Below are 12,489 nucleotides of genomic sequence, written 5' to 3' on the forward strand. Positions count from 1 at the left end.
CATGGTGAATAAAATGCAGACTATAAGGTTCAACATTGCATCTGGTCTCAGAACCGGAGAATTAAACAAGAGACTTTGCGGGATGTTGATCTCCAGGACAGTAGCGTACCTAGCAGGGGCGGGGGGGGGGCGGTCCGCACCAGGTGCCGCTCATCAGGGGGGTGCCAATTTGCCGGCACCCCTCCAGAGACGGACAGTAATGTCCGCCGCTGGAGGAGCAGGCTCGCAAGGGAGCGGTATCGGAGGTCTTTAACAGACCTCCGGCTCCCTTGAGTGATTTTAAGCCGGTTCAAGGATCTCCCTTGCTCTCTTGCGATCCGCGCGCCAACAGCTGCTGTGCTTTGTTGTCAGTTCCTGGCGCACAACACTGAAGCCGCGCCCACCACTGTCCGTGCCCTCTGAACCGGAAGAAGACAGAAGAACTGAAGAAGAGGAGCGAAGAGAAGGAAAAGGAGCTGTAAGGAGAAAAGAGGAAAGGTAGAAAATCATTAAGTGAGAGTGAGAGTGAATTGGTATATGTGTGGATTAGTATATGTGTGGATTGGTATATATGTGTGGATTGGTATATATGTGTGGATTGGTATATATGTGTGGATTAGTATATGTGTGGATTAGTATATGTGTGGATTAGTATATGTGTGGATTAGTATATGTGTGGATTAGTATATGTGTGGATTGGTATGTGTGGATTAGTATATGTGTGGATTGGTATATGTGTGGATTGGTATGTGTGGATTGGTAAATGTGTGAGAGTGATGGGTGTTATGCTGTACCATTTCCAATGAATTTTTCATTTTATAATTATGGTCTTATGTAGATCATAACTCCCATCACTCTATACTGTTCCATACAGTGGCAGAGCTGGGAGACAGAGGCCTTGCACCCCCACAGCAGGACTCCTGAAAGGTAAGTGAACTTCAAAGAGGGAGAGGGTAGATAGTTAGGAGGGGGTAGATAGGGAGAAGGGGGTGAGACGGGGATAGGGGGTAGATAGGGCAGAAGGGAGTGAGAAGGGGTAGATAGGGCAATCATACTCCTATCATGCCAAGTCTGCGAGTATATCCTGGAATCTGGGTATGCCTGGGCATGATAGGAATGTGATTGCTGTTAACAAAATATATATATATATATATATATATATATATATATTAATATTGTTATTTAATAGTTTTGTCCTATTTTGGTGTGTTACTTACTTTAAATAAAAGTGTTAGATTTTTTTTATGGTGTCGGGGGGTCATATTCGGTTTCGGCCAGGTAAATGCTGCATTTTCGGTTTCAGTCCAGAATTCGTTTCGGGGCATCCCTAAGCCAGACAATGAAGTGGTAGGCCTACACCACATCAATGTTTGGCTTAGTATATAGTGATAGGAGTTATGCTGCACTATTGTCAATGTCTGGCTCGATGTATAGTGATAAGGATTACTCTGTACCACCGTCAATGTGTGCCTCAGTATATAGTGATAGGTGTTATGCTGTACCACCGTCAATGTCTGCCTCAGTATATAGTGATAGGTGTTATGCTGTACCACCATCAGTGTCTGCCTCAGTATATAATGATAACAGTAATGCTGTACCACCTTCAGTGTCTGCGCCAGTATATAACAGTAGAAGTTATGCAGTTTTAAAGTGTATGTGTGTGGGGGGGGGTGCCACATACAGGATCCGCCCCAGGTGCCAAATACTCTAGGTACGCCCCTGCTCCAGGATATTGTCCAGTTCATTCAGGGTTGACTAAGCTGCAGGTCCATCTTATTCTTCTCCAGGACAAGATTGTGATCCCAGCAAGCTTGAGGCAGGAGATGCTACAAGATGTGACACCAGGACAACATAAAGTGCCCCAAAAAAGTTATACAAATGTAATAAAGTTAAAAATAAGTAATGGAAACCCGTTGATGTCACCATGGCAAAAACAGGGGTATCCTTTAGATACAGGACCAACCCCTGAGGTGTACAAAAAACACACGCAGTGTCTGACAGACAGCAGTGCAGAAAAAAAAGAAAATGTGTATATATATATATATATATATAGTATAATGAAAATAAAACACATATATCAATATATATATATATATATATATATATATATATATATATATATATATATATACATATATACACATCAAAAGTTTTGGGACACACCTCTTAATTATCCCTGCTAGATATAAACTGTACGTGGTAAGATCGGAAAGTGGAAGCATTTAGGAACAGTGGCAACTCAGCCATGAAGCTGAGGCATATGGTGCATAAATGTTGCCAGTGCTCTGCTGATTCCATAGCTAAAGCGTTCCAAGCTTCCACTAGCATTAATATCAGCACAAAAACTGTGCGGCGAGAGCTTCATGGAATGGGTTTCCATGGCCATAATGGTATGAGGCTGTTTTTAAGGGATTGGGCTAGACCTCTTATTTCCAGTAAATGAAAATCTAAATGTTTTGGCATAGCAAGACATTTTGGGCAATGCTATGCTTCCACCCTTTTCTATTACAGTATGACTGTGCCCCAGTGCACAAAGCAAGGTCCATAAAGACATTGTTGGATGATTTTGTTGTGAAAGAACTTGACTGGCCAGCACAGAGCCCTGACCTCCACCCCATGAAACACCTTTGGGGTGAACTGGAATGAAGAGAGGGACATCAGTGCATGACCTCCCAAATTCTATACTGGTTGAATGGACAAAAAGTCCCTAAAAAACATTCCAAAATCTTGTAGAAAGCCTTGCCAGAAGAGTGGAAGCTGCAAAGAGGAGACCATTTATATATTAATGTCTAGGTATTTAGAATGCAGTGTCATAAAAGTCCCTGTTGGTGTAACAGTAAGGTGTCCCAATACTTTTGTCAATATAGAGTATTTATAACTGTATTGTATGAGAGGGTATTAGTATTACAGGTACTATATTCAGTACTCACTGTATGAATATGGTTTCAGACAAAAGTCCTACTTGTCCTTACGAAAACAATATAGAATTTGTGTATGTACACAAAATAACATATGATATAAATGCCGAAAATCTCTGGTCTTTGGGGTGTGCAGTATCCTTGGTTAAACCTGGCATTATAGACTAGCGTTATGGACCAGACAATAAAGACATGCCATAGACATGATACGTTTGTCCTGATTTAAGCTATCAACTCACCCGAAGGCTATGTAGATATGAAAAATTGGATCACTGTTTTACTCAAATTATTAATAGAGTTTCCTGTATATATGCTCAGAACATGTGCCATCCAAGAAAGACATATCTAGTAAGAAACTTACTGCATTTGCAAGAGTCACTGCATCCAATTCCTCTTTTCCCAGGTGACCACAGAATATGGAGCTGACAATGTTTATAGAAAAACAAAGTAGTTGTGACAGAATCTATTAAAATAAAAACAGAAATTCAGTAATGTACTAAGAATAAAACAATTTTAATTAAATGTTTAAGATTGCTGTCTCATTAAATGTTTGTGAACTAAACATTTATTTTGTCTTTATAATTTAAACAATGTAATGGTTTTAAAACATTTAAAGTTAAATAGCTATTTTCCTTCTGCAGAGGGATGTTTGGGGTCAAAGTTTATAATTATGAAATCTATCCTGAGCTCCCCTGCCTTTTCCCAACTAAAACCTATGTTAGTATCCCTCACATGAATGGAAAGGAATAAGCTTGCAACTCCAGTTAAGATGGATGCCATGGAAAACTGAGCAGTCTTGAGCTATGAGGCCAATGGCGTAAAACTCTCGAAACACTAAAGATTTTTCACATGCTTCTATTCATATTGTATTTTCTGACAAAGCTCTGTTGACCTCAAGATTTTAATAATGCCTAGATGACATTACATTAAATCCTTAACACATGATTAATGGTGTTGTGCCTGTCAGGAAACATTAGCTGTAATAACCACTCACCAAGGGACCTGCCAATCCACACAGCTCCTTCACCTCTGCGGTAGGGTTATCTATGATACATTGATATATCCTTCGTAACAGGTTGAGAAAACCATTCTGCATAGCTGGAACCAATGCATTTCTATTTTCCCTCTGACTGCTACCATCATGCTCCATTTGGACTAAATTGACAAACTACATCTACTTGCTTACTAGCTACATGAAATTTGAACTTTAGAATGTATAATTTAACAAATGATACATCATCTATTAAAACTCAATGTGCCTGCATTATAAAAATAATGCAACAGTCTGACTAGTATGGGGAATCACTGAACCATGAAATTCACATTCTTCTAGCTATTCTGTACTGTACTGTGAAAATGAGTTCCAGTGACATGACAATGTAATCAGAGGCGTATCTAAGGTATGGTACCTATGGCTCGTGCCATTGGCGCCATTTGAAAGGGGGGCGCCAGTAAGGGCCTTTTAAACGCCGTCTTTTTTTTTTTATGCGGAGGAGAGAGAGGGGTGCCTAGCAATCGCTCGGCGCCCCTCATTGTCCTCCACGAGGCCTCTACCTCCGTCCCGGTGCCGGCATTTCATGCTGAGCGCCAGAATATGATGTCATATTTCGGCACTCAGCAGTGAAGCAGCGGGCACCTCAGCAGAGCAGGAAGACAGAAGCCTCGTGCTCCCGTTGCTGGACCTAAAGGTGAGAGAACTACAAAGAGGGAGAGGGTAGATAGTGAGTAGGGGGAGGGAGAGGGGTTAGAAAGTGATAAGGAAGGGAGAGGGGGTAGAAAGTGATAAGGAAGGGAGAGGGGGTAGAAAGTGATAAGGGAGGGAGAGGGGGTAGAAAGTGATAAGGGAAGGAGAGGGGGTAGATATTGAGGAAGATGGTGGTAGGAAAAGGGGAGGGAGAGGGGTTAGAAAGTGACAAGGGAGGGAGAGGGGTTATATAGTGAGGAAGAGGGTAGTAAGAGTATTGAAATAAGTAAAGAGTGTGAATTAATGCATTGAGTGAATGAGGGAGAGCATACGTTAATATGTGGATGAATTGTCTGAATGAAGGAGAGCATGAGTTAATATGTGGATGTATTGTCTGAATGAGGGAGAGCATGAGTTAATATGTGGATGCATTGTCTGAATGAGGGAAAGCATGAGTTGTCTGAATGAGGGAGAGCATGAGTTAATATGTGGATGAATTGTCTGAATGAGGGAGAGCATGAGTTAATGTGTGGATGAATTGAATGAGGGAGAGGATGAGTTAATGTGTGGATGAATTGTCTGAATGAAAGTGTGAATTAGTGAGTGACTGTAAAAGTGTTTGTGTGTATCATAGATGTATAATTGTGGAAGGGCAAAGATGGCACTAGCAGGATGTTTGAGCCTTGGGGACCAAGATGGCACAGGCAGGGTGTATATGAGACAAAAATGGCACAGGCTGGACTGTTTGGGGACAAAGTTGACTTGTGCTGGGTAATTTGGGGACAAAGATGGCAAATCTTATGTGTGTTATCTGGTTGCTGGTAAGGTTCTATGTGGGCAGTGTGGATGCCAGGGCTGGCTTTGGGGTGTGCAACCTTTGATCTATGCCTGTAATTTAGGGGTTTTTAAATATACCTTTAATGCTGTGTTTTTATGTGGATTCCAGTTGATCTATACTGGCAAAGCTGGGTTTTTGTGTTATTCTGTAGATCCATATTTGCTATGCTATGTTTCCATACATAATTTATGTATACCTGCAAATACAGGGTTTTTATGTCATATTCAGTTGATTAACCCCTTAAGCCGGTCCGGGCACGTCACGGAAATTCATGTCGATAACGACAAATGACGTGCCAGGACCGGCACGTCATTAAACGGGTGCAGAAAGCGATCTATTTTCGCTTTCTGCACCGAAACGGCGTTGCTGTAATGCCTCGACCTCGAGGCATTCAGCAACGCCATTATCGGCACAAAGGGGCCATCTCTGGCCCCTCCCCGGGGCGTCAACATCCGCCATACTTTGTATGGCGGCGGACGCCCGTTTTAAAAGCGTTTAGAAGGCGATCAACGATCACCTCCTAAACTTAAATGGTGTCGCTGGAATGCCTCGATCAGGAGGCATCCAGCGACACCAAACACTTACCTGGGATGGACTGTGACCGCTCCGGAGAGCGGTCACAGCCGCAGCTGCCGGTGATCTTCGCCATCTGCAAGATGGCGGCGGTCCGGGAAAATTCAATAAAGAAAAACAATAAAGTCTAAAAAGTTCGCTAGACGGTCTCCAGACCCTCTAGAGAACTCTGGCTCCACTTGCAGGTTGAATACAGGTACTGCATTCAACCATGCAAGTCAATGGAGCTCAGCTTTCTAATCACAGTGTGATTAGAAAAAATAAATTAAAAATAAAATAAAATTAATAATAATTAGAAAAAAAATATAAAAAAACCAGTAAAATGTAAAAATAATTTCCCACTGATGTCACTATCAGGGGAACCTTCAAGTTGAAAAAAAATGTTAAAAAAATAAAAAAAAAGGCAAAAAAAAATATATATATAAAAAATATATTTTTGTGAGCAAGTCTATTAGCTTAAAACAATTCTCGCATGGAAAGAGTTAAAATACTGGCATATTAAATGCCCATGGGGTGTCTACTTTTAAAAAATGTATGATTTGATGGGGTAAATTGAATTGGCCGGGTTCAACAAGGTCCCAATTAACACGGGGGGAAGGATGGCCACACATCTAATTTCCAATTAGAAAAATGCACACGTACCCAATGTGGCCTTTTAGTTCCCCCCAAAAATGACAAACCCATGCATGTGGGGTATCACTGTACTCAGGAGATGTTGCTGAACACATATTGGGGTGTCATGTGACAGCCGCATATACCAGGAGCTGTAAATTCATACATAAAGTAGGTGTGTGTGGGAAAAATACACACACAAAAATACTACTGAATACTACTGAAAAAATGCTGGTGGTAAAATGTGTGCATGCAAAGAGTTAAAATACCAGCATTTAAAATACCCTGGGGTGTCTAGTTTTCAAAAATATATGGCCCGGCTCAAAGATGTACCAAATAGGGCACAGGCAGTGGATCCCCAAATGCCAAAGTTCAACATTGAAAAATGTGCATGCCCCAAATGTGGCTCTTTTGCCCCCGAACAGCCAGGCAAAATCATTCATGTGGGGTATCACTGCGCTCAGGAGATGTTGCTGAACACATATTGGGGTGTTTTGTGATAGTGACATATACCAGAACCTGTTTATTTATACCTAAAGTAAAATGTGTGTGAAAAAACAAATGCAAAAAAATTACTACCATAAAGTTTGACAAAGGCTGATGGTAGAATAAGTGCTTGGAAAGGGTTAAAATACCAGCATTTGGAATACCCTGGGCTGTCTAGTTTTCAAAAATATATGACTTGATGGGGTAAATTGCATTGGCCGGCTTCAAAGATACCCGAAATGGCACATGGGGGGAAGAATTACCAGATTTGGAAAAAATGGCTTTGAAATAGCAAAACGCTACCTGTACTTATTGCTCCATAACGTGCAGAAAAAAGCAAAAAAACATAAAAACATTGGGTATTTCTAAACTCAGGACAAATAGTAGAATCTATTTAGCAGGTTTTTTTATTACCTTTTATAGATGAGTAAAAGATTTTTCAACTAAAAGTTAGAAACAGTCATTTTTTTCTAAATTTTTCACCATATTTTATACTTTTTTTAATAGTAAATAATATGATACAATCAAAAAAATGTCATCTAAAGAAAGCCCTTCTTGTCCTGAAAAAAACAATATCTAATGTGTGTGGGTTCAGTAAACGGGAAAGAAGAAAATTACAGCTAAACACGAGCAGCGCAGAAATGTTAAAACGGCCATTGTCACGAAGGGTACAAAAAGTAAAATCAGCCTTTGTCACGAAGGGGTTAATACCTGCAATGCTGTTTCCATGTATTTATTTGATCTATACCTGCAATGCTACGTTTCATATATTATTATTGTATGCCTGCAAATACAGGATTTGTATGTCTGATTCTGTTTATTTGATATATACCTTCAGTGCTGAGATCACAAGTGAATTTCAATTGATCTATAAATGCAAAGCTGGGTTTGTGTGTTAATGCGTTCATCTATACCTGCTATCGGCAGCAGGATCTAATATATATATATATACAGTGGGGCAAAAAAGTATTTAGTCAGCCACGAATTGTGCAAGTTCTCCCACTTACAAAGATGAGAAAGCCCTGTAATTTTCACTATAGGTACATTTCAACTATGAGAGACAGAATGAGACTACAAAGTCCATAAATCACATTGTCTGATTTTTAAAGAATTTATTTGCAAATTATGGTGGAAAATAAGTATTTGGTCGATAACAAAAGTTCATATCAATACTTTGTTATATACCCTTTGTTGGCAATGACAGAGGTCAAACGTTTTCTGTAAGTCTTCACAAGGTTTTCACACACTGTTGCTGGTATTTTGGACCATTCCTCCATGCAGATCTCCTCTAGAGCAGTGATGTTTTGGGGCTGCCGCTGGGCAACACGGACTTTCAACTCCCTCCAAAGGTTTTCTATGGGGTTGAGATCTGGAGACTGGCTAGGCCACTCCAGGACCTTGAAATGCTTCTTACGAAGCCACTCCTTCGTTGCCCGGGCGGTGTGTTTGGGATCATTGTAATGCTGAAAGACCCAGCCACGTTTCATTTTCAGTGTCCTTGCTGATGGAAGGAGGTTTTCACTCAAAATCTCACGATACATGGCCCCATTCATTCTTTCCTTTACATGGATCAGTTGTCCTGGTCCCTTTGCAGAAAAACAGCCTCAAAGCATGATGTTTCCACCCCCATGCTTCACCGTAGGTATGGTGTTCGTTGGATGCAACTCAGCATTCTTTCTCCTCCAAACACGACGAGTTGAGTTTCTACCAAAAAGTTCTACCTTGGTTTCATCTGACCATATGACATTCGCCCAATCTTCTTCTGGATCATCCAAATGCTCTAGCAAACTTCAGACGGGCCCGGACATGTACTGGCTTAAGCAAGGGGACACGTCTGGCACTGCATGATTTGAGTCCCTGGCGGCTTAGTGTGTTACTGATGGTAGCCTTTGTTACTTTGGTCCCAACTCTCTGCAGGTCATTCACTAGGTTCACCCGTGTGGTTCTGGGATTTTTGCTCACCGTTCTTGTGATCATTTTGACACCACGGGGTGAGATCTTGCGTGGAGCCCCAGATCGAGGGAGATTATCAGTGGTCCTGTATGTCTTCCATTTTCGAATAATTGCTCCCACAGTTGATTTATTCACACCAAGCTGCTTGCCTATTGCAGATTCAGTCTTCCCAGCCTGGTGCAGGTCTACAATTTTGTTTCTGGTGTCCTTCGAGAGCTCTTTGGTCTTGGCCATAGTGGGGTTTGGAGTGTGACTGTTTGAGGTTGTGGACAGGTGTCTTTTATACTGATAACAAGTTCAAACAGGTGCCATTAATACAGGCAACGAGTGGAGGACAGAGGAGACTGTTAAAGAAGATGTTACAGGTCTGTGAGAGCCAGATATCTTGCTTGTTTGTAGGTGACCAAATACTTATTTTACTGAGGAAGTTACCAATGAATTCATTAGAAAACCTACAATGTGATTTCCTGTATTCTTTCCCCCCATTCTGTCTCTCATAGTTGAAGTGTACCTATGGTGAGAATTACAGGCCTCTCTCATCTTAAGTGGGAGAACTTGCACAATTGGTGGCTGACTAAATACTTTTTTGCCCCACTATATATATATATATATATATATTTATATATATATGGGCAGCAAGGGCTATTAAATGGGTTTTAGATATTTGGAGCAATTTCAGTGCTTGCCATAGTCGCTATTTTCAGTAGATACGCCTCTAAATGTAATACCACACTTCCAATAGGCCAGGGGATAGAAACATAGAATTTGACAAATAGCTGCCTTCTAGCTCTTACAAGAACTGTATGCGGGCACACTCCAGAGCACCACCTCTCCAGGCACCCGAATCACTAGCCAAAGCTTAATGCAGGGTGAAGTACAAGAACTATTTATTCAGAGTCACACACAGGGTTTTTAATAGACATAAATTATATTTTCAACATAGAGGAATACAAGTGAAATTCAGATGCGTTTCTCAGGACAGAGGGAAAGCAAGATAGGAGAAAAAAAAAAGGGAAGGGAAAAGTGGGGGAGTGGAGATGGTGGCCCAGTGCTAGTACTGCTCAGATTTAGAGGGTGGCCTAATTCGTAAGTGACCTCGCTTACCAAGATGATATGAAATCCAGCCAACATGCCCAAGTGCCAGTGTATGCATTCAAATGGTCAGAGGCCATGTGGACCAGTTCCTCCATCACCCTAATTTTCTCCACCCTGGACACTCAAGTGCAGAGGGTGGGAACCTTGCAGCCCCTCCAATATACCGGGATCATGGCGATGGAATGTTTCATAGAGGCTAAGGTTCTATTCAATTTAAGGAGTGCTTCATTTCCATTTCTGTATGTATTAATATTACGGCTGCAACTAACGATTATTTTAATAATCGATTAGTTGGCCGATTATTTTTTCGATTAATCGATTAATCAGATAAAAAAATGCAATTTTTTTTCATTTTAAAATAATGTAATAAAAAACGTACAATTTACACTTTAATCTCTTTATTGCAATGGCCTCTCTCTCTCTATTCACCTTCTTATTTTACTGACATAATAATAAAAGCTACAAGAACCCAAACACGGTGTTTCTCAAACTAGGTTTTAATGCAGTTATTAGTAAATATTAATTCATATGTTAACTATTTTTCATATTTAATAAAAACTATGAGAAGAAAGCCTTGTTTAAATTTTTTTTTATTTACCAAACTGCCCCCGGTTATGCACATCTGACCCCCAGCTTGCCACTCTGCCCCCATATATGCCTTATACCTCTTATATGCCAGATTCCACTGTGCCCCCTGATATGCCACTGTGCCCCTGATATGCCTTATACTCCTTATATGCCAGTGATATGCAACCGAGCCCCCTGATATACCTTTTACCCCCAGATGTTTTATGCCCCCCTGATATGCCTAATATCGATATGCCTTATACCCCCTATATGCCACTGAGCCCCGATATACCTTTTACCCCCAGATATGTTTTATGCCCCCCTGATATGCCTAATATCGATATGCCTTATACCCCCTATATGACCTGAAATTCATAATACCCCCCATACACCACTCTGGCTCCTCCCCCTCCCATACACCACTCTGGCTCCTCCCCCTCCCATACACCACTCTGAATGGAAGTGAGAGACCGGCCGACAGTGAGGGGAATCCAGGTCCCCTGCAGCGTTGCGGGGGATCTGGATTCTAGTATTATAATCCGATCTCTGAGGTCGGATTATATAAAGAGAGGAGTTTTTCAGAGCATTTGCTCTGAAAAAAACCTCTTTTTATAATCGATAAAAATCGATTCGATTAATCGATAATGAAAATCATTGACAATGATTTTCATTATTGATTTTATCGATTAGTTGTTTCAGCCCTAATTAATATTTCCTCAATGTCTAGTCTACAAGTGTTATTTCCCTAATCCCTCGACCACTTTTGTGTATTTACATTTGTTAAATGTGTGATGAGCTTAATCTGGTGCCGATGTTGTCTGTCACTTTCTTGTTTCTTGTGTTTGTCAATTTATATGGTAAAGTGACCATATAAACTATGCCCATTCCCATTGATAGTAGTATGGTTCCTTGGTAGAATGTGTTCCCAAAGATCAAAACTGACATTACAACCATCAAGAATTACTTCCAGCACAAGAGTTCCAGTATAGCTTGAGAGTTGCCGACATAAATGCATTTAATCTGTGGAAGATTACTTTGAAGGTAACAACTCATTATACAGTCTCTCACAACATTTATCTCTAAAACTTTTTGATCACTCTTTCTTCCCCAGAATTTCTCCACAATCTCCACTGGGCTATGTGTAGAACTATTCCAGAATATGAAAGTTTAACACCATCAAGCCTATCCCATTTTTGCACAGGGTAGCACACTGCCCTTTAGGTATTGCATCTATAATGGATATATGGTCTCTTTGTCATGTTCATATCCAAGTATTTCATTGGAGATCAGTGATGTAAAACTAAAACATTCAAAAGTAAATTTTTTCAGTTCATCAACAGCATATTGTAACTAATTTTATTCTATAGATTTAGAAAGTAGGAAAAAGCAGACAAGTGTTATCAGATTCCAACCTTTAATTCTTGTTAGGGACTGCTATCATTTGGTACAAAGATAGCAAGAAACGGTTCAATATTATATGCAGTAACAATATATTCACTAAAGTTACATTTAATATTGAGGTAGAAATAATGCATAATCTACGCACAAAAACATACATATGTTTTTGTTTTTAAACATATTTATTTTTATTTAGAACCAAAAATGTTTTGTTTCGATTCACATTCTTCAACACATGAAAACTGGTTCTTGGGTCTCTTTGGCAAGGGAGGAGCGAGACACAACTTAAAGTAACAGTTTAATGTAAATAATTGTTACACTAAATAAGAATGCATACTCTGTGGGTACAAAAAAATAAGTTAGAATCTTGAGCTGCCCTCCTCCTC

At 40.3% G+C, this 12,489-nt stretch overlaps 1 protein-coding gene across 1 annotated transcript in view; it reads right to left on the reverse strand.

The window, feature by feature from the left end:
• LOC149300989 (multidrug and toxin extrusion protein 1-like) overlaps positions 1-3,993 on the reverse strand; it is a 28,779-nt gene extending 24,786 nt beyond the window's left edge. Inside the window, exons 1-2 of the mRNA XM_089484503.1 lie at positions 3,892-3,993; positions 3,259-3,360 (exon numbers count right to left, since the gene is read on the reverse strand). Of these exons, the coding sequence (XP_089340629.1) occupies positions 3,259-3,360; positions 3,892-3,993 (204 nt within the window). The remainder of the gene's footprint in view (positions 1-3,258; positions 3,361-3,891) is intronic.
• Between the last annotated feature and the right edge of the window lie 8,496 nt (positions 3,994-12,489).

This window comes from Sceloporus occidentalis, unplaced genomic scaffold (assembly GCF_023333645.1).
Source record: "Sceloporus occidentalis isolate IW3139 unplaced genomic scaffold, rSceOcc1.0.p SCAF_22, whole genome shotgun sequence".
In the NCBI taxonomy this organism is placed as follows: domain Eukaryota; kingdom Metazoa; phylum Chordata; class Lepidosauria; order Squamata; family Phrynosomatidae; genus Sceloporus; species Sceloporus occidentalis.